Genomic DNA, 23,001 nt, shown 5'->3' with positions numbered 1-23,001 from the left:
AGTATAGTATAGTGGATTGATTAGAAATTATATTGGTGAAGGGTTTTCATTTATTGGGCCAATGTTTGCTGCTAAGTTTCCATATCCCTTACCTACTGTGTCCCTAGGAGTGTATTGATTAATATAGTTGGTGTATAGGAATGTAAGTAGTAGCTTTAATGTTTGTAACCTTGGACCCTTGAGTTAATTCTTGTCTTGTTATAGCCCACCACACCTTTGCCCGATAGGAATGCAACTTTATCTAATGTTTTCGGAGGGTGGCGCCTGACTTTAGAATAATCACCTTTAGAGAAAAATAAGTTTTCTGAAGAAAGGGTCATAAAATGTTAATAGGCCTCCTGGCCAGAAGATGATGTAAATCACCTAAACTTTTGCATATGATAAGTTTGCAGGAAGAAAGCCTGGCTTCGATAAGGATCAAGGACTGCTGACCTTGCGTGACTCTACCCTTTCCCCCATTATCCTCTATGCACAACTTAAGGTATAAAAACTACTTTGTAAAATAAAGTGTGGGCCTTGTTCACCGAAGCTTGGTCTCCCCATGTCGTTCTTCTCTCACCTTCTGACTGAATTCCCATCTGGAGCATGGAGGCTCGTCAAGCCTACTAATTTTGCCTGGGCTTCTAAGATCTGAGCGGGGAGGCCTTAGTGTCTCCTCTCCTTCGGGAGAACAGGAGGACGCCTGCGGCCTACGTAGGTGATGCAAACTCCTTGTCTTGGAGTTTTATTGGCTTTCCACGTAAACCAAGTTATTCAGCCTCTTTTCTTCACTGAATTTCTTCGCTGAGCTATCTCTATTTAACCACTCTTTATATCTTTAATTCTATCGCATCCTGATCGCCGAAGCCGTCTCCCCTTCAAATTCCTTGGATCCACCGGGGCTGGACCCTGGCACAAGCCCCCTGTGCTTCTCAGAATTTCTTTACTTGTTCCATCTTACTAGACATCTGCTAGTTATTCTTGAGCCTTTCTCTTTATTATTGCCAGTATCCAATCCATCTTCAAGAGCTGACTGATGTAGCTTCAAATCCTAAGTCTACACACTTCTGTTTGAGTCTTTTGCCATCACATGAGTCATCTGCCTACAGCCTTTCAGTGGCCTCTCTCTGTCCACAGACTATAATCCAAAGTCCCCAGTAGAGACCTCATGTGATCCAGATACTCCCAGCTCTTAGGACTCATGTCTCACCATCTTCTCCCTCATTCATTACACCCCAACCACTTAGATTCATTCACCTGAAATCTCGAAAACTCCTTCCTGTCTCATATGTTTGTTATATTCTCCAAACACTATATAACCTCTGAGAGGTATTCCCTGAGCCCTCAGTAAAACAGCCTCTCCATCTCTACTGTTCTCTCTTGTACTTGTCACTTTTATACACACACCAATCTACATATCTCCATTCTTATCTGTGTTTTCCAAACTGTACACTCAGCAACCAGCACAACATCTGGCATTATGACTGATCACAATAGCTATTTGTTTAAAAACTGAAAGATGGAATGAATCTTTGGGTTCAGACCACTGGGTTCAGAATCAGTCATGGGCTCAAATCCTGACTCTTATGATTATGAAATGTGAATTCTTTGCCAATTAAAAATCTGAACATATTAGTTTTTTTAAATAAGGATAAAATAACATATTTTATTGAGATGTTTTAGGCATAAGAATGAGCCAAAGAAAGAAAGTGCCTTGCATGAAACACTGGCTTAATCAATAGTTATTACCACTTTTTTTCCCTCTGTACCAAAATAAAAATGGGAAATTTTTTTTTATAATATGTACACTTTCACAAAAAAAGTACAGGAGCCTCCAGGAGAATTCCCTTTATGTGTATATATATACACATAATATATATATTAAGCTCCTTAAGATCCTATTGAAGAATGTAAACAGTGTGCTTTGAGTCACAGAAGTTAATTATTTCAAAGCCTTATTGAAAATTAGAAATGAAAGTTACTGAGAAAGTGCAGATTTCTTTCACCTTGTTTTTATTTTGCTAGCTAGATCCTTGAGACTCCTTACTGGACACACTAGATTGCTTAAAAAAAATTCTAAACTTTCAGAAACAAGTTGAACTTCTAAAGTTTAAATTGTTCTTAGCATATTCATCATTACCTTCAAAGAGAACTGATAGATGGGGTTGATTTTTCTGAGGTCATTAATCACAAAATATAGAAGAGATGCTCTTGCTGCCACTGGTCTGTAACATTCTCGGGCCTCGTTGATCTTTCTTTCATTTTCTTTAGCTTCAATCACCTATGGTGGGAGCAGACAACATAAGTAACTTACTCTTCACGGTCTCTAGTGACGGAAGGGGCATATCTGAAATGAGAAGCCAGTGGTACTGACGTAGACAACATGCATGGCATCTCTACGCTTGGCCTTTTCCAAAAGCGTAACATTCATATTTTAAAATAATCTTTTTATAAACTGACTTTTAAATGAAAATGGATGTAACTCCAGCTGTGTTATGGTTACAGATTAAACAAACTTGATTGTTTCTGGTTCTACAGAATTTATTCTGAGTAATGTCACCTTCCTGCCTCCCCTCTCTCTTTCAGGGGTTAATAACCCAGCTGTATCACCTCCAAGGGATAGCTCTTAAAAATCTGCTGGGTCAATTCAATGCCAATCTCTTTATTAGTCAACAAGGTATCCAAATGCAGCCAAGGTCAATAAAATATCCAATAACCAAGCTTACTAAAAAGCCTTTATAGGAAGACGCTCATGACTGCCTAATTCTGACTTTGCACCAGATCATCCATATGCTCATATATTTCCATTTAGTTTATCTTTGTACGATATTAGCCTCTGGGTACATTCAGAGAGGTAATTAAATACACAGACCATCATCAGGCAACATACTTATTTTTATTCAAGACAGTTTCTTCTATCTAGGACTGCTGTTGGTCCCAGAGCTTTACAAGGTACAATATTTGTCCAACCTTTGTTTACAGACTTGATTCATCATACTTGTCTATAAAAGGACAGAAAGAAAATGTACAGCAGAAGCCAGTAGTGTAAATTACTGCCCAAAGCAGGACCTCTGACAGGATAATATTTAAATTATTGTGTTTGAAACACCCAGACCTTTGTCTAAGAGGGTAACTGTAAATAGCCCTGTCTAACAATTCATTTAGCTTTTTGACGGTGTACTTGCAGGAGGCACATATTGGTATGTACTTCAAATGGTTACTCAGGGGTAAGTGGAAGGGAGGGATAACTTGGGAGATTGGGGTTAATATATACATACTACTTAGATAGCATATTCAAAAGCAGAGACATTACTTTGCCAACAAAGGTCCATGTAGTCAAGGCTATGGTTTTTCCTGTGGTCATGTATGGATGTGAAAGTTGGACTGTGAAGAAAGCTGAGCACCAAAGAATTGATGCTTTTGAACTGTGGTGTTGAAGAAGACTCTTGAGAGTCCCTTGGACTGCAAGGAGATCCAACCAGTCCATCCTGAAGGAGATCAGTTCTGGGTGTTCTTTGGAAGGACTGATGCTAAAGCTGAAACTCCAGTACTTTGGCCACCTCATGCGAAGAGTTGACTCATTGGAAAAGACTGATGCTGGGAGGGATTGGGGGCAGGAGGAGAAGGGACGACAGAGGATGAGATGGCTGGATGGCATCACTGACTCGATGGACGTGAGTCTGAGTGAACTCTGGGAGTTGGTGATGGACAGGGAGGCCTGGCGTGCTGCGATTCATGGGGTCGCAAAGAGTCGGACACGACTGAACGACTGAACTGAACTGAACTATCGATAAAACAGAAACCTAGTAAGGACCTACTGCATAGTACAGGGAACTGTACTCAATATTCTGTGATGGCTTATATGGGAAAAGAATCTAAAAAAGAGTGGATATATGTATTTATATCACAAATTCACTTTGCTGTATGCCTGAAACTAATACAACACTGTAAATCAATTATACCCCAATAGAAATATTAAAAAAATTTTTTTTTAATGTAGAGCAAAGAAGGAAGCTCCTACATGGAAAAATGTTAGGAAGATAGCAGAGATATTTTAAGGGACAATTAGAAGTTAACTTCAAAGCTAAGACCTAATTTACTTAATTGCCCTAATCTTTACCATTTTAGGAGCTACCTAGAATTCACTTACTTAAAAGGAAAGAGTAATTTGGCATTCCATTTCCTTGCTTAAACTAAGACAAATATATTGGATGTGTGGTAACACAGTGTTAGCTAGGTAATTAATAGATTACTTAGTAATGAGGATACTCCAGAAAGCAAATAAGGGTCCCTCTCATTTCGAAACTTCAGCGTTTTAAAGACTCGTGGCCATGTGTGAAAGTCCAGCATGCATTCACAAGGCATATTAAGACACGTGTTGGACGTTCAGCAGGATGTCTACTAAGTGAATATTTTTTCCTAGCTTTTAGGAAACGTTACTTTGCTGGGGAAATAATGCATCTGAGTGCATTGGGAGACCATCCTTTGCTCAGTTTCCTAGCACTGAAGGCCTGTAAACAAAACTTAAGCTCTAAGTATTTCTGTAAAATGTATGAGAGACCAGGAAGCCTGTGGTGAGACTGCAGGGTGTCAGTTTGCTGAAGCTGAAGGCTAAGCCTTTTAATATTTTAGACTACGTAAGCCAGCAGGGCCCAATTTCCTTCAACTTTAGTCACTCAGGAAAAAATAACAGCCTGACAGAGTCTACTGTGCACGACTGAATCTCTGTTGAGTTAGGAGTAGCACAGCTTCAAGCATCTCTATCTCTATTCAGAAATCCAGAGTTCACTTTTTAAGGGCAGTTTATGAAAAGGCCTGAATTCCACAGTCAGTCCTTTTAGATAAATGGCCAAGTGGGACTACGCTTCTGCCCAAGCACTTCATTCAAACAGAATAAGCCCTCCAGAAGTCCAAGGAGCACTGAAGCACTATTTACAATAGCCAAGACGTGGAAGCACCTAATTGTTCGATAGAAGAATGGATAAAGAAGATGTGGTACATATATATATGATGGACTATTACTCAGCCATTAAAAAAAGAATGAAATAATGACATTTGCAGCAACATGGATGGACCTAGAGGTTGTCATACTGAGTGAAGTCAGAGGGAGAAAAATCCTACGATATTGCTTATATGTGGAATCTTAAAACCAATGATAAAAATGAACTTATTTACAAAACAGAAACAGACTCACAGACTTAGAGAAGGAACTTATGGTTGGTGGGGGAGGGGAGGTCAGGGGGGATAGTTAGGGAGCCTGCGATACACAGATACGCACTGCTGTATTTAAAATGGATAGTCAACAAGGACCTACTGTACAGCACAGGGAACGCTGCCCAATATACTGTTAAAAAAAAAAAAAAACTAATTGGGAAAAGAAGAGATACAGGTATGTGTATAACTGAATCTCTTTGTTGAACACCTCAACAAACACAACACTGTTAATCAACTATACTCCATGATAAAAAGTTAAAAACAACCCTCCAGGCAGCGCCTGCCTTTTCCTACCTTGCACTCTATCTCGGCTGCAGTGGCTTTTGCCCTCTCCAGTCTCTCTACCAGTTTGGTGTCGTCTAGAAAGCTCCCTTCTGCCGCAGAGAGACGCAGAAGGAGGTCGTCCTCCAGGTACTTCAGCTCTATCTTAAAGTCATTTTGGTGCTTTGTCAGAACCAGCTAATGCAAACCAAGCAAAAGGTGAGAGACAGTGAATAAATTCATATCATTTCATATAAAACAAAACATTTAGCATTACAATTGTAGTAATCATAATCTTTAAAAATTCTTTAAAAGCAATACACATAGTTAAATATGCCCAGAAATTTTCCCAATTAAAGTCAGGTATAAATTATTTTTTAATCTAGATGGAGATAATCAAGGGATAATTGCACCTGAAATTTTGGCATCTCATAGAAATATAATGCACTTTTGTATGCCAAACATCTCTGCCTCCTCCACCACCTGCTAAAGTACAGAATTTTAAATATTTGTATTTTCTTGCTTGTTTGTATTATTTGTTTGCAATGCATTTAAACTTTAAATTCAGAAGGCATGGTAAGAGCTGGTTGCACTCCAGGTTCCAGAGCATGACCGTACATCATAATCATGGAACATTATGAACCCAGAGGAAGAAACTTCTGGTTTCTGTTTTACATCTAAAGAGAAAAGGCATTATTTCCATCCTCATAACAGGATAAAAGCTAAACATCACAGCCCTTCTTACATCTGTCAGAGAACTGAGGTCACAGGGCAATTGCCATGCTGAAAAGTACAGAGATGGGTGAATACAGTCACAGCTTCTCAGGAACATGTAAGTAGTAATTGGCTAATTCCTGGGGGCAGAACTTGAGAGTTAAAAACTTCTGAGGGCCCAGTGTTTGGGGTTCTCTTAGGAGAGGAAGCCCAGGGCAGATCCCTCTCTACCCTCTGTTCTTTCCAACCTTCTAGGGCATGTATCTGTTTCTCCAGCCCTGCTTCCATGATTCCAACTCTGTGCTTGCCAGAGTCACATGCACCAAACAAGACCCACAATGAGTCCATCTACTGCGGCACAATCCTGACTACTTCCTTAATCAGAAGTATCTTGAGTTGCTACTTAACTGTTCACATATATTCTCATTTTTCTTAATTAGATTGCAAGATCCTGGAAGCAGGCATCCCATCTTACACTCCTGTGTCTGGCACTGTCGTTTGTGCAAAGAAGGTACTGAATAAGCGCTGAGGGATAATTTCATAATTTTTACCTTAAGTTTCTCCAAGTCTGGCCTTTCAATATTGACAACCTCTGCCAGCAGCTGGGCTTCCAGACCATCTTCTGTGACCGTGAAATTGAGGAGGGTTGTCTGAGCCTGCAGTTCTGGCTTATAGTGAGGATTTACCAGTTTTGTGTGAAGGATAAGACGAAAGTTGTGGTTAAATTCACATTCTTTATCTCCAATCTTGATATACCTAAAGGGGGCATAACACAGACATCAGGAGACTCCCATGAACCATGACTAATAACAAGGTGTCATTCCATTCCAGTGTTCTTTTGGTGAGTCATGATTTTTTGTCTAGTCTACATTTCCCTAGAGTATAAGAGGAGTAAGAATTGTCCACTAAACCTCTATATGATTAAGTCTGCCTACATGTAAAATGGTGATAATAGTTGTACTCATTTCATAGTGTCACTGCTACAATTAAACACAATAAATCATATAAAGAACCTATAACAACAAATGCAAGCTTCTATTATTATGCTATCTATGATTAACCTTAAAGATTAATATTCTTTAAGGATAAAACGAGTATGTATGCTCTTATACATGTGTTTGTAAGTATCCCTGATGAGCCCAGCCTTTAAGTTTTAGCTTCCCTGGTGGCTGAGATGGTAAAGAGCTTGCCTGCAATACAGGAGACCTGGGTTTGATCCCTGGGTTGGGAAGATCCCCTGGACAAGGCAATGGAAACCTACTCCAGTATTCTTGCCTGGAGAAGTCCATGGACAGAGGATTCTGGTGGACTACAGTCTGTGGGGTTACAAGAGTCGGACACGACTGAGGGACTAACACTTTCACTTTCATATATATACACGTGTGTGTGTGTGTGTATATATGTGTATATACATACACACTTAAAATTCATACATATGAAAAATGCACATATTCTTGTCCTTATACACGCTTAGTTTAAGTCACTTTAAATAATGCAGAAGTGATTCTTTTTTCTAAGGCCCATCATGTGACTATGAGTAATGGTAGCAAAAATATTTTCCAATAAAGAAATAAATAAAAATTCCCCTGGCACTTTACTCAATCTTCATACTTTGGGGTCTGGCTCAGAAGTAAAATTTAAGAAGCCTGTTGCATGGGATGCATGGACAGCATTCTTCCCAGCTCCATCTCACACGGGGTGGGCTGACAGCAAGCATGCTTCTGTTTTGTGTCCCTGTTCCTCTGGCCACAGGGCCCAGGAGTAGGTACTTCATCTGAGCTGTTTCAACCAGAGTAAACTCCTGGGATTCAGGACTGGGGCAGAGAAGGGAGAGTTGGAACTGGAGCCTCTAAGCTCGTGCTGACGTCCCTCTGTCCTGCTGGTGAATCAAGCAGCAGAGAAAGACTGTCCTGGTTTCCCAGGGAAGAATAATTAAACCAATGTTCAGATGAAAGAGTAACACAAAGGAGCGTGTTCTGGGTTTCATGGGCTTCTAGGTCTCCTTTCTTGAAGGCTGCATCTTCCCCTCAGTTGCCATGGCACCCTGCAGCCTTGTCATAGTCTCTGTTTTGCTTCACCCTGATGGAGGTGGTTTCTGTAATTGCAAGCAAAGCTCTGAAGGAATGCAGTCACCCCATGAGGGCAGAGCCTGATTCTTCTCTACCTCAGCTGGCATCTAATTTCTAAGGAATTCTCCCTGGGCTCCCTTGCCCTGTGGGTTCTGAGTGCGCTAGGCCAGTGGAAGCACTGGCAGGAGAGAGCAGTATAGGAGGAGAGAGGGGTCTGGCAGACCTTCATTGCTTCCAGGGTGTGCTTGTTAGGGGGATGGGGGGGGGTTGGATGGGGGAGAGTGGAGTGAGGGCTACGTGCTGCAATCCACAGCTCATCTCGGGGCTCTATGTGCCTTGAGATCCACAGCTCTGCTCAGAGCAGCTAGGAACACCTTCAGGCCTGGAGGCAGTAATGGCTTCCTGCTGCTGCAAATCCTCTGTAGCCTCAGCACCTCCACTGAGTTCCCTTTACCCTTTGCTCTTCAAATTCTTCTTGTGAAACAGTCACTCTGTGAATTCTATCAAACAATTCCAGCCTACGTTGTGGTCTTTTTCCTGCCAGGACCCTGCTATGAGGCTGTAGCAAAAGGCAAGTTTTTCTTACTCATGCACCAGATAGACAGAACCCATGAATGCTGGAAACTCTTCACTCTTCCATCAAAGTGGCCTGAGCTTTGGAGAAGTGAAATTCCTCCAAGAAGCCTACAAGCATGGCTGAAGCAAGGAGCATCTTCTCAGTCTCTTATTTTAACTACTTACTGGAATTCTGAGTTCTTCCCTATTTAGTGTATATTTTCATCAGAGAGGTATCATGATGATGATGATAAGAATGTTACCCAAATCCCACATTGTTTTTAATTTAAATATAATGTTTTAAGTAATTATGAGGAGAAAAATGAATACTCATCTCACTGACTTCTGGGTGAGGTGTTAAACTTCCTTAACTTTATCAACTTTGAAAAACTAGATGAATTCAAAAGAAAGACACCGTAGAATATACACTGTCTTTCTTTTGAATTCATCCAGTTTCCCAATACAAACTGATACAACCACTACGGAAATTCCTTAAAAAACTAGGAATAAAACTACTATATGATCTAGCAATCCCACTACTTGGCATAGACCTCGAGGAAACCAGAACTGAAAAAGACACATGTACCTCAATGTGCAGCACTATTTACAATAGTTAGAATATGGAAGCAACCTAGATGTCCACCAGCAGATGAATGGATAAGGAAGCTGTGCTACATGTACACAATGGAATATTACTCAGCCATAAAAGGAACACATTTGAGTCAGTTCTAATGAGGTGGATGAACCTAGAGCCTATTCTACAGAGTGAAGTAAGTCAGAAACAGAATGACAAATATTGTATATTAACACACATACATGGAATCTAGAAAGACGGTACTGATGATCCTATGTGCAGGGCAGCAGAGGAGACACAGACATAAAAAACAGATTTTGGACACAGTGGGAGAATGGAGGGTGGAATGGCTGGAGAGAATAGCATTGGAACATACACGTTACCATACGTCAAACAGCTAGCCAGTGCGAGTGTGATGTGCGACAGAGGGACCCAAAGCCAGTGCTCTGTGACAACCCGGAGGGACGGGGTGGGAGGGAGAGGTCAACACGGAGGGGACACATATATACCTGTGGCTGGTTCATGTTGATGTACATGGCAAAACCATTAAAATACTGCAAAGTAAATATCCTCCACTTAAAATAAATAAGTTAAAAAAACCACACTTGGGGCTGTACTACAAAAGAAAAAGAGAGAGAGAGAAAGACTGTATAAGTTCAGAATTAAGGCAATGCTGAATCCTCCTTACTAAAATGTCACAATATTTGCAATAACTTTTTTAAACTTGAGTAGAGATACTCAGATGCCCTAATGTGGTAATATTTTGGGCTGCTATTGATGGATATTTCGTAACTGTCTTGCTCTGAGATGAAGTCATATGGTTATATGACTTTTGAGTCATAAGGTGAGGCTGCTACTGCTAAGTCACTTCAGTCGTGTCTGACTCTGTGCGACCCCATAGACAGCAGCCCACCAGGCTCCCCCGTCCCTGGGATTCTCCAGGCAAGAACACTGGAGTGGGTTGCCATTTCCTTCTCCAGGGCATGAAAGTGAAAAGTGAAAGTGAGGTTGCTCAGTTGTGTCCGACTCCTAGCGACCCCATGGACTGCAGCCCACCAGGCCCCCCCGTCCATGGGATTTTCGAGGCAAGAGTACTGGACTGGGGTGCCATTGCCTTCTCCCATATGGTGAGGAGAAGGCCCCTAATTCCCTGGCCACTCTTGACTATGGAAATTTTTATAATATAGTTTAAGCGGGTACGATTAGTTAATAATCACTAAAGAATTAATCAATAAATCACCCAATCACTAAAGCTTTAATCACTACAGCTAAGAATCTCAAAAGATTGAACAGATTCATAATATACTGTCTCCATTCAATTCTCAACTTTTTTTCACATTGTAGCGAAATTATAGTTCAACAAAAACTTTCACAGCTTGCCACACATCTAAGGACAATTAACATAAGGACAAAGGATACAAGAATAGACAATGGGCAAAAGACATTCTCTGCAACAAGCGGTGTTGGGGAAACTGTACAGCTGCATGTAAACCAATGAAGTTAAAACACACCCTCTTGCCGTACATACGAATAAACTCAGAATGGTTTAAAGACTTAAATATAAGATATGACACAGTGAAACTCCTAGAATAGAACATAGGCAAAACATTCTCTGATATAAATTCTGGCAATGTTTTCTTAGGTCAGTCTCCTAAGGCAACAGAAATAAAAAGAAAAATAAACAAATGGTACCTAATCAAACTTACAAATTTTTGCACAGCAAAGGAAACCATAGACAACAACAAAAATGAAAAGACAACCAAAGGATGGGAGAAAATATTTACAAATGATTTAACAGTCAAGGGCTTAACTCTCCAAAATGTACAAACAGCTCATATAACTCAAAAACAAACCAAACAACCCAACTGAAAAATGGGCAGAAGACCTAAATGGACATTTCTCCAAAGAAGACACACAGATGGCCAAGCCAACAGGCACATGAAAAGATGTTCAACATCACTTATTATTAAGGAAATGCAAATTAAAACTACAACGAGTTTATCACCTCATACCAGTCAGAATGGTCATCATTTAAAAGTCTATAATGCTGGAGAAGGTGTGCGGCAAAGCCCTCCTACACAGTTGACGAGAATGCAAGTTGGTACAGCCACTATGGAAAATAGTATGGCGGTTCCTCAGAAAAAAAAAAAAAACAACTATAAAAAAACCAAAACTATAGAACTATCATATGATCCAGGAATCCCACTCCTGTAAACAAACCAAAACTCGACATGAATGACTTCACCTTTAAACTTAATAAAAAATGGCTTCCAAAGTAGTTTGGCAGGTTTTTCAAGCTTAGAAACTTAACCAAAAACTGTGAAAGCATCGTAAAAATTTTATTGGACTATAGTTTATTTATAATGTTGTGTTAACTACTGCTGTAAAGTGAAGTGACTCAGTTATACATTTGTGTGTGTGTGTATTAGTCTTTTTCATAATCTTTTCCATTATGATTTATTTGGTTTGTTTCCTGACAAAACTGTAATTCAAAAAGATACATACACCCCTATGTTCACAGAAGTGCAACTCACAACAGCCAAGACATGGAAACAGCCGAAAGGCCCACTGATAGATAAATGGGGAAAGATGTGGTACATATATACAGTTGAATACTACTCAGCCATAAAAAAGAATAAAATAATGCCATTTGCAGCAATACAGATGAACCTAGAGATTATCATACTAAGTGAAGGAAGTCAAAAGGAGAAAGACAAACACCACATGATATCACTTATATGTGGGCTCTAAACACGTGATAAGTCAACCTGTCTACAAAACAGACACAACTCATGGACCTAGAGAGCAGACTTGTGGTGGCCAAGAAGGAGGGGGAAGTAGAACAGGAAAGGGTGAGGAGTTTGGGGGTAGCAGATGCAAACTATTATAATAGGATGGATAAGCAACAGGTCCTACTGTAGGGCACAGGCAACCATATTCAGTACCTTGTGATAGACCATAATGCAAAAGACTATGATAAGGACTATATATATAAATACACACACATATTACATATATATACACACATATTACATATATGCACATATATATAAAAGAGTCACTGCTTCACAGCAGAAATTAAGCTTGAAAAATCTCTCAAAAGTGACTCAAAAATCTCTCAAAAATGACTGCCAAAAGCTATTTTGGGAGTCATTTTCTTTATTAAGTTGAATGGTGAAGTCATTCATGTTATTAAGTTTTGGCTTATTTTCCCTTAGTACTTCCCACTGTTAATTTTTTTCCAGATGGAAAAAAGATAGATTTAGATGACAATCCTCTTCTAAGCTGTATATATGTATAAACCATATTTTCCTTTAAAAATAAGTTAAAAAAAGAGTATTAACATCACTGTTAAAAGTGAAACACTGAGAACAACAAGAGATGAATGAACTACAAGCCAGCTGTTGTAAGTAAACCAAGAAGTAACTGCAAGTGTATCTAATGTGCACCTTGGCCCTGAGCCCTTGCTATGCAAGTCTTAAAATGATACCATTTGTTTACACTTTTGCAAATGCCTTCCAGTTGATATCATACTCATTAACATAATCATGACTTTGTAATTTCTCCAGCTAATTTTTTTTTACCATGACATATGCTACAACCAACATTCATTCACTCAACAAGCACCTACACAGTGCCAGGCTGTCAGAGTCTACTAGACACTGAGTGTATAGCCATTACCCAACAAGCATGGTCTCTTCTCTAACATTATTACTTACTTTTTCTTATAATAAGTGCAAGAATATAAAAGTTTATGTACTGACTCATTCTTTTACTTATCCAATTCAATAAGTAAATATGTATCAAGTGCCTACAATGTCCAGTCATATAAAGATCAAAGTTCTGCCTCGTTAAAAGAAAGGTAAATGATATGAATAGCAATCTCTCCAAAAAAGATCTACAAATATCCAATAAGCACCTGAAAAGATGTTCAACAGGACTAGTCATCAGGGAGATGCGAATCAAAGCCTCAGTGAGGTGGGAGTTCACAAACACTGCTGCTGCTGCTAAGTCGCTTCAGTCGTGTCCGACTCTGTGCGACTCCATGGATTGCAGCCCATCAGGCTCCCCCGTCCCTGGGATTCTCCACGCAAGAACACTGGAGTGGGTTGCCATTTCCTTCTCCAATGCATGAAAGTGAAAAGTGAAAGTGAAGTTGCTCACTGGTGTCTGACTTAGCAACCCCATGGACTGCAGCCTACCAGGCTCCCCGGTCCATGAGGTTTTCCAGGCAAGAGTACTGGAGTGGGGTGCCATTGCCTTCTCCGTCACAAACACTAGATGGTTATAAAAATTAAACAACAACAAGAACAACAAGAACAACGACTGGCGAGGATATAGAAACATTAGAACTCTCATACACTGTTGGTGAAAATGTAAAATGGTGCCTCCAATCTGGAAAACAGTTCAGGGGTTTCTTCCAGTCTTAAACACAGAGTTACCATGTAACTCAGTAATTCTACTCCTAGGCACATGTCCCAAGGAATGGGAAGTATATGTCCACATAGAATTTTTACACAAATATTCACAGCAGCATTATTCATAATCGCCAAAAGATGGAAACAACCCACTGTCAATAAACTCATAGATGGATAAACAAATGTGGTATATTCAAACAATGGAATATTCAGTTCAGTTCAGTTCAGTCTCTCAGTCGTGTCCGACTCTTTGCAACCCCATGAATCGCAGCACGCCAGGCCTCCCTGTCCATCATCAACTCCCTGAGTTCACCCAGACTCACGTCCATCGAGTCAGTGATGCCATCCAGCCATCTCATCCTCTGTCGTCCCCTTCTCCTCCTGCCCCCAATCCCTCCCAGCATCAGAGTCTTTTCCAATGAGTCAACTCTTCACATGAGATGGCCAAAGTACTGGAGTTTCAGCTTCAGCATCATTCCTTCCAAAGAACAACCAGGGCTGATCTTCAGAATGGACTGGTTGGATCTCCTTGCAGTCCAAGCGACTCTCAAGAGTCTTCTATTACTCAGCCATAAAAAGGAAAGAAGTACTGATACATGATACAACATGGATAAACCTTAAAAACAAGTAAAAATAAGCCATCCCTGAATTCCACATACTGTATGATTCTATTTATAGGAAGTGTTCAGAATAGACAAATCAATAGTGATAAAAATCAGATTAGAACAGTCTTATGGACTCTGTGGGAGAGGGAGAGGGTGGGAAGATTTGGGAGAATGGCATTGAAACATGTGTAACATCATGTATGAAATGAGTTGCCAGTCCAGGTTCGATGCACGATACTGGATGCTTGGGGCTGGTGCACTGGGACGACCCAGAGGGATGGAATGGGGAGGGAGGAGGGAGGAGGGTTCAGGATGGGGAACACATGTATACCTGTGGCGGATTCATTTTGATATTTGGCAAATCTAATACAGTTATGTAAAGTTTAAAAATAAAATAAAATTAAAAAAAAAAAAAAAAAAAAAAAAAAAAAATCAGATTAGAGATTGCCTAGGGATTTCAATTCTAAAACTGTAGTAATGACTGTTCAACGCTGCGAATACACTAAAAACCATTGAAATCTTCACTTTAAAGATTAAGCTGTATGATATGTGAATTACACCTCAATAATGGTGCTACCAAAAGAGAACAAAAATGAACAACAATCTAATAAAAGGTCAATCGCCAAGATTTGCTTTTGTCAATCTGAAAAGTGATCATGCTAACTATCGTTTATCAGAGGTTCATGCTTGACTTTTTAGTATAGTAAGGTGTGTTACAGAATGGTCTTAATTGATAAGGACAACTTTCTTAGTCAATCTCCTTCTTTTTGACTGAAGACATATTCAACCTTGTCTACACTGACAGCATCATCAAAATTCCTCCCATTACTTGTTTTCCTGTTTCCAAAATTGGTCTCACAAATAGCTTGAAGAAAATTTTTCTTTGCTAGTGAGATTCTCTATTTTTCTGTTAATTCACTATATTACTGTTGGCCTCGATTTCAAGACTTCCGTGACCGGCTTTCAGAGGAAATTTCAAGAGTGGTGGTTTCGTGTAATTAATTACCTGGGGTTCTCAACACATAAATGACCCCAAAGTTTATACTCATTTATATTTACACAATAACAAAACCAAAACCTTAAAAAACCTTTGAGTACACTGTCTTGTAATTTTCCAATTACTGCTCCATCTTGGTTTGAATTCACTCCTCCCCTTGTAGTATCTCAGAGAAATGCCAGATTTATCATGACCTTCCATGATTTCACACTGAATTTTTCCTCATATGGTTATGAATTGTAACTAGGTTTGGGTTCATATCTCATAAACTTTATTTTTTTAACCACTAACCTATAATCCAAGGTGAAAAGAGAATTTAAACACTTTTCCACTCTAAAAATTTAAATTTAAATGAACATTGAATGAATCAAGTCCAGTATTTTCATTAATGTTGTCTAATGGGACCTGTTGCTGCTGCTGCTTCTAAGTCACTTCAGTTGTTTCCGACTCTGTGCGACCCCAGAGATGGTAGCCCACCAGTCCCTGGGGTTCTCCAGGCAAGAACACTAGAGTGGGTTGCCATTTCCTTCTCCAATGCATGAAAGTGAAAAGTGAAAGTGAAGTCGCTCAGTCGTGTCTGACTCTTAGCAACCCCATGGACTGCAGCCTACCAGGCTCCTCTGTCCATGTGATTTTCCAGGCAGGAGTACTGGAGTGGGGTGCCATTGACTTCTCTGAATGGGACCTGTGGACTAAGTCAATTTAATTTTGAGGCTTGTGTGGGGAGTAAGGGTAGAAAGGGTACATGGCAATCAAAACAAGCCCCCAGCAAGATGACAGACATATCTGACAGTCAAAGGTGTTCAGATCTCATGGAGAAACCCCTGTAGATGGACGACTCTTCCTGTAAATGGCCAGAGAGTTAAGTTTCAAGCATGGTTGGCCACATACATCTTTATTATATATTCTTTTCTGTTTACAACCCTAAAACTATCCTCAGCTCTTGGGCCACATCAAGACAGGCCGCTTGCCCATCAGCATTCTAGAAGGTCTACCAGTCAGTGGTATCAGCAAAATCTCCTCTCAAAACAGCAGCAGTTAATCCCATTGGAGTACCAATAACACCCTGTCACAATTTCTCCAATCAGTCACCCCACCTAGCTGCGCTTACCTCTCTAGGGTTCCAAGAGAAAAAGTGAGAGACTAGCCGATACAGAACATGAGGTTTGGACAATTCTGCTTCTGGGTGCAGGTGACAAAAGCTTTTAACTGGTCAAATATGTATTTAACCAAGTATCTCAGTTAAAGTCACACTTGGTAAGGTGGCCCAGACATAACTATGTATGCTTCTAAACCTCCCTTGCATACCTACATATGCCCTGAGGCACCCACACACCCCAGTTTGAGAAGGGGAACTCCATCTACTTGAGGTACAGGGCTGACTTTTCTCTGTGAAGAGACAGAGTTAATCTGGGAATTTGCTATGCTGGTGGCAGAGAGAAGGATGTCTGCCTATAAAACTGGTTTTCTACTTGGCTCTGAAACATTTTATAGGTTTATATTTCCCAGGGAGAGTGAATTATCCTCAATTGGAGTATTTTATGATCTATGAAAGGCAAAACCTGCACAATGACTCAGTGGGTTTTATCATTGCTGCTAGGTTAATTTTTGGTTAATCTCCAATGTGAGAAAACTAAACAGACTGCTAGTGCTCTCTCCTGATTCGAAGGATCCAAAAAAAGAGGAGCTAACCAGAGGGGTGGGAAAAGCAAACAATCACTGCGTTGTTTCTGTAAAGATAGGAGTCCAGAGGTTGTAATCCTGGAACACAGCAGGAAGCTCCAAGCACTCAAACTTCAGTGCCGAGGAGAACCAGCAACAGGAGGGAAGGGTAACCTGAACCCTGCACCTCTTCTCTCTCGCAGCTATTCTCTGAAAGCAGTAGTCCTTAACCCACCGTCTGACCTCACGACCCCAGGCACAGGATTCTTGTCTTTGACACTGCATCACAGGGAGAAGAGGGCAGAGCACGGCTCTCAGAATGTGGGTTGGAATTGCTGTCAGAGGGGTTTCACTCAATCCTCCAAGGGTATGAGCTCCTCCTGCCCCCTCTTCTCTCTGGCTGAGAAGTGCTGGTTTGGACATCACAGGCTAATTACACAAACTGAAATAAAACGACTTTTCCCAGTACAAGCACCACAATTTAATTGGCTAGGACAGAGTATGGAGAAGGCAATGGCACCCCACTCCAGTACTCTTGCTTGGAAAATCCCATGGATGGAGGAGCCTGGTAGGCTGCAGTCCATGGGGTCACTAGGAGTTGGACACGACTGAGCAACTTCACTTTCACTTTTCACTTAGAACATTGGAGTGGATTGCCATTTCCTTCTCCAGGGGATCTTCCCAACCCAGGGCTCGAACCCAGGTCTCCCACATTGTAGACAGACGCTTTACCGCCTGAGCCACCAGGGAAGTCCACTGGAGAAGGAAGTGGCAACCCACTCCAGTGTTCTTGCCTGGAGAATCCCAGGGACAGGGGAGCCTGGTGGGCTGCCGTCTGTGGGGTCGCACAGAGTCGGACACGACTGAAGTGACTTAGCAGCAGCAGGACAGGGGATAAGCTGTCTGCATTCTGTCTCACCTATCAGGGTTGTGATTTTAGAAGGGCCCCTAGAGATCACTCAACTGTCTCCTTTTTATGGACCTAGTTTATGACTTGTCCAAGGTCACACAGCTTAGTGGCAGAGCTGGGACTGGAACCTGGGTCTCTAGACTCCTGGAATAAAGTTCACTTAACTGCATCCCATCACAGGGTAATTTGCTCTGTTTGATGATTTCTAACTCCAGCCGCTGTCAACCTGTCTAACCATCAATCACAAGAGGGTACTAAGAGAGTATGACTTTATCAGTAACAATCAAAGGCCTCTAGCAAATAAATAAATAAATAAAGACACAACTCAGACGACATGCCCTGCTGATCATCAGTTAGGCATACTATCCTTGTTTATTAAGGAGAATAGCTCTGATTATTGAGGTGCCTAGCCTGAATCCAAGAGCTATAATTTCTGGGAGATATTTTTATCAAATGAATTAATTTATAAAATTTTAAAAATAAATCACGCAACTTACAGAAAAGTTTTCTGTTTTCTGGCTTTCAGGAAAAGAAAATACTGAAGTATGCCAAAATGCTGAATGAAGTATTGTAATTCTGGATGAGTTACTGTACAATAAAGACAATCATCTAGAAATTAACTAGAAATTTAGTTTTCTATGGGTAAGGCTGGCATAAAAATAAGACAGCTACATGTAAAAATGAAATTAGATCATTCATCAGCACCAGAAACAAAAGTAAGCTCAAAATGGATTAAAGACCTAAATGTGAGACTGTGCTCACTCAGTCATGTCAGATTCTTTGCAACCCTATGGACTGTAGCCCACAGGCTCCTCTGTCTATGGAGTTTTTCAGGCAAGAATACTAGAGTGGGTTGCCACTTTCTACTCCATAATGTAAAACTCCTAGAGGAAAACATAAGTAGAATACTCTCTGACATATATCACAGTAGTATCTTTTTTGATCCATCTCCCAGAATAATGGAAATAAAAACAAAAATAGACAAATGGAATCTAATTTAACTTAAAAGCTTTTGCACAGCAAAGGAAACAATAAACAAAATGAAAAAACAGCCCACAGATTGGGAGAAAATATTTGCAAATGATGTGACCAATAAGGAATAGTTTCCAAAATTTACAAACAACTCATGAGGCTTAATATCATCAAAACAAAGAAACCCTATAAAAAATTGGTCAGGAGACCTTAACATTGACATTTCTCCAAAGAGGACAGATGGCCAACAGGCACATGAAAAGATGTTCCACGTGGCTAATAAAGAAATGTAAATCAAAACAATAACGAGATATCACTTCACACCAGCCAGAATGGCTATTGTCAAAAACTCCACGTACAATAAATGCTGGAGAGGGTGCGGAGAGAAGGGAACCCTCCTATACTGTTGGTGGGAATGTATATTGGCATAGGCACTATGCAGAACAGTATGGAGGCTCCTTAAAAAACTAAAAATAGAGCTACCATATGACCCTGAAATCCCACTCCTGGGCATACATTTGAAGAAAAACATGATCCAAAAGTATACATACACCCTAATGTTCACTGCACCACTGTTCACAATAGCCAAGACACGAAAGTGACCTCAATGTTAATCAACAGAGGGATGGACAAAGAAGATGTGGTACACATATACAATGGAATATTTTTCAGCTATTAAAAAGAATAAAATAATGCCACCTGCAGCAACATAGATGGACCTAGAGAGTGTCATACTGAGTAAAGTAAGTCAGACAGAGAAAGAGAAATATATGATACCCCTTATATGCAGAATCTAAAAAGAAATAATACAAAAGAATTTATTTACAAAACAGAAACAGACTCACAGACTTAGACAAAAAATTTATGGTTACCAGGGACGAAGGATGGAGGGAAGGGATAGTAAGGGAGTTTGGGATCAACATGTACACACTGCTATATTTAAAATGGATAACCAACATCAGTCAGTCAGTTCAGTCGCTCAGTCATGTCCAGCTCTTTGTGACCCCATGGACTGCAGTATGGACCACGGACTGCAGTCTCCATGTCCATCGCCAACTCCAGCAGTTTACTCAAACTCATGTCCACTGAGTCGATGATGCCATCCAACCATCTCATCCTCTGTCGTCCCCTTCTCCTCTTGCCATCAATCTTTCCCATCAATCAGGGTCTTCTCAAATGAGTCAGTTCTTCGCATCAGGTGGCCAAAGTATTGGAGTTTCAGCTTCAACCTCAGTCCTTCCAATGAATAATTAGGGCTGATTTCCTTTAGGATGGACTGGTTGGATCTCCTTTCAGTCCAAGGGACTCTCAAGAGTCTTCTTGAACACCACAGTTCAAAAGCATCAATTCTTTGGCACTCAGCTTTCTTTATAGTCCAGCTCTCACATCCATACACGACCACTGGAAAAACCATAGCTTTGACTAGACGGACCTTTGTTGGCAAAGTGATGTCTCTGCTTTTTAATATGCTGTCTAGATTGGTCACAGCTTTTCTCCCAAGGAGCAAGCGTCTTTTAATTTCATGGCTGAAGTCACTATTTGCAGTGATTTTTGGAGCCCTCAAAAATAAAGCCTCACTGTTTCCACTGTTTCCTCATCTATTTGACATAAAGTGATGGGATCAGATGCCATGATCTTAGTTTTTTTTTTTTTAACGTTGAGTTTTAAACCCACTTTTTTCACTCACCTCTTTCACTTTCTTCAAGAGGCTCTTTAGTTCTTCTTCACTTTCTGCCATAAGGGTGGTAGCATCTGCATATTTGAGGTTATTGATATTTCTCCCGGCAATCTTCATTCCAGCTTGTGCTTCTTCCAGCCCAGCATTTTTTCATGATGTACTCTGCATAAAAGTTAAATAAGCAGGGTGACAATATACCGCCTTGATGTACTCTTTTCCCTGTTTGGAACCAGTCTGTTGTTCCATGTCCAGTTCTAACTGTTGCTTCCTGACCTGCATACAGCTTTCTCAAGAGGCAGGTCAGGTGGTCTGGTATTCCCATCTCTTTCAGAATTTTCCAGAGTTTGTTGTGGTCCACACAGTCAAAGGCTTTAGAATAGTCAATAAAGCAGAAATAGATGTTTTTCTGGAACTCTCTTGCTTTTTCAATGATCCAGTGGATGTTGGCAATTTAATCTCTGGTTCCACTGCCTTTTCTAAATCCAGCATGAACATCTGGAAGTTCATGGTTCATGTACTGTTGAAGCCTGGGTTAGAGATTTCTGAGCATTACTTTACTAGTGTGTGAGATGAGTGCAATTGTGCAGTAGCTGGATCATTCTTTGGCATTGCCTTTCTTTGGGATGGAATGAAAACTGATCTTTTCCAGTCCTGTGGCCACTGCTGAGTTCTCCATATTTGCTGGCCTATTGAGTGCAGCACTTTCACAGCATCATCTCTCAGGATTTGAAATGGCTCAACTGGAATTCCATCACCTCCACTAGCTTTGCTCGTCATGATGCTTCCTAAGGCCCACTTGACTTCACATTCCAGGATGTCTGGCTCTAGGTTGGTGATCACACCATGGTGATTATCTGGGTCATGAAGATCTCTTTTGTATAGTTCTTCTGTGTATTCTTGCCACTTCTTAATATCTTCTGCTTCTGTTAGGTCCCTACCATTTCTGTCCTTTATTGTCCCCATCTTTGCATGAAACGTTCCCTTGGTATCTCTAATTTTCTTGAAGAGATCTCTGGACTTTCCCATTGTATCGTTTTCCTCTATTTGTTTGCATTGATCGCTGAGGAAGGCTTTCTTATCATACATCCTTGCTATTCTTTGGAACTCTGCATTCAAATGGGTATACATTTCCTTTTCTCCTTTGCTTTTAACTTCTCTTCTATTCACAGCTATTTTTAACGCCTCCTCAGACAGTCATTTTGCCTTTCTGCAGTTCTTTTCCTTGGGGATGATCTTGATCCCTGCCTCCTGTACAATGTCACAAACCTCTGTCCATAGTTCATCAGGCACTCTATCAGATCTAATCCCTTGAATCTATTTATTACTTCTAGTGTATAATCATAAGGGATTGATTTAGGTCATACCTGAATGGTCTAGTGGTTTTCCCGGCTTTCTTCAATTTAAGTCTGAATTTGGCAATAAGGAGTTCATGATCTGAGCCACAGCTCCTGGTCTTGTTTTTGATGACTATATAGAGCTTCTCCATCTCTGGCTACAAAGAATATAATCAATTTGATTTCGGTGTTGACCATCTGGTGATGTCCATGTGTAGAAACTTCTCTTGTGTTGTTGAAGGAAGGTGTTTGCTATAACCAGTGGGTTCTCTTGGCAAAACTCTATTGGTCTTTGCCCTGCCTCATTCTGTACTCCAAGGCCAAATCTGCCTGTTACTCCAGGTGTTTCTTGACTTCCTACTTTTGCATTCCAGTCCCCTATAATGAAAACGACATCTTTTTGGGGAGTTAGTTCTAAAAGGTCTTGTAGGTCTTCACAGAACTGTTCAACTTCAGCTTCTTCAGCATTACTGGTCGGGGCATAGACTTGAATTACTGTGATACTGAATGGCTTGTGCTGGAAACGAACAGAGATCATTCTGTCGTTTTTGAGATCGCATCCAAGTACTGCATTTCAGACTCTTTTGTTGACGATGATGGCTACTCCATACTCTTCTAAGGGATTCTTGCCCACAGTAGTAGATACAATGGTCATCTGAGTTAAATTCACCCATTCCAGTCCATTTTAGTTCACTGATTTCTAAAATGTCAACATTCACTCTTGTCAAACTCCTGTTTAACCACTTCCAATTTGCCTTGATTAATGGACCTAACATTCCAGGTTCCTATGCAATATTGCTCTTTATAGCATTGGAGTTTACTTCCATCACCAGTCACATCTAGAACTGGGTGTTGTTTTTGCTTTGGCTCCATCCCTTCATTCTTTCTGGAGTTATTTCTTCATTGCTCTCCAGTAGCATATTGGGGCCTCTGGGTCCTGGTGTGCACAAGGTTTGTTTGAGCCCTCTGAGCTTTTCTGGTGGGTATGGGGTTTGATTCTAAATGTGATTTTTCCCCTCCTACAATCTTGCTGGGGCTTCTCCACATGGACCTACTGTA

General features: G+C 40.5%; 1 protein-coding gene across 11 annotated transcripts in view; it reads right to left on the bottom strand.

Annotated features, from left to right (window-relative positions):
* DNAH11 (dynein axonemal heavy chain 11) overlaps positions 1–23,001 on the bottom strand; it is a 367,742-nt gene that overhangs the window by 48,055 nt on the left and 296,686 nt on the right. For all 11 annotated transcript variants that reach the window (XR_008717731.1, XR_008717733.1, XM_055589961.1 and 8 more), the window contains 3 exons: positions 6,720–6,924; positions 5,488–5,652; positions 2,120–2,260 (listed from right to left, as the gene is read on the bottom strand). Coding sequence is in view for 9 of the 11 variants with exons in the window: in XM_055589961.1 (XP_055445936.1) it covers positions 2,120–2,260; positions 5,488–5,652; positions 6,720–6,924 (511 nt within the window). In the remaining 2 variants the exon portion in view is untranslated. The remainder of the gene's footprint in view (positions 1–2,119; positions 2,261–5,487; positions 5,653–6,719; positions 6,925–23,001) is intronic.

Source organism: Bubalus kerabau, chromosome 8 (assembly GCF_029407905.1).
Source record: "Bubalus kerabau isolate K-KA32 ecotype Philippines breed swamp buffalo chromosome 8, PCC_UOA_SB_1v2, whole genome shotgun sequence".
Taxonomy (NCBI): Eukaryota; Metazoa; Chordata; class Mammalia; order Artiodactyla; family Bovidae; genus Bubalus; species Bubalus kerabau.
The sequence above is the reverse complement of the archived record's forward strand: the minus strand, read 5'-3'. Positions and strand labels throughout refer to the sequence as shown.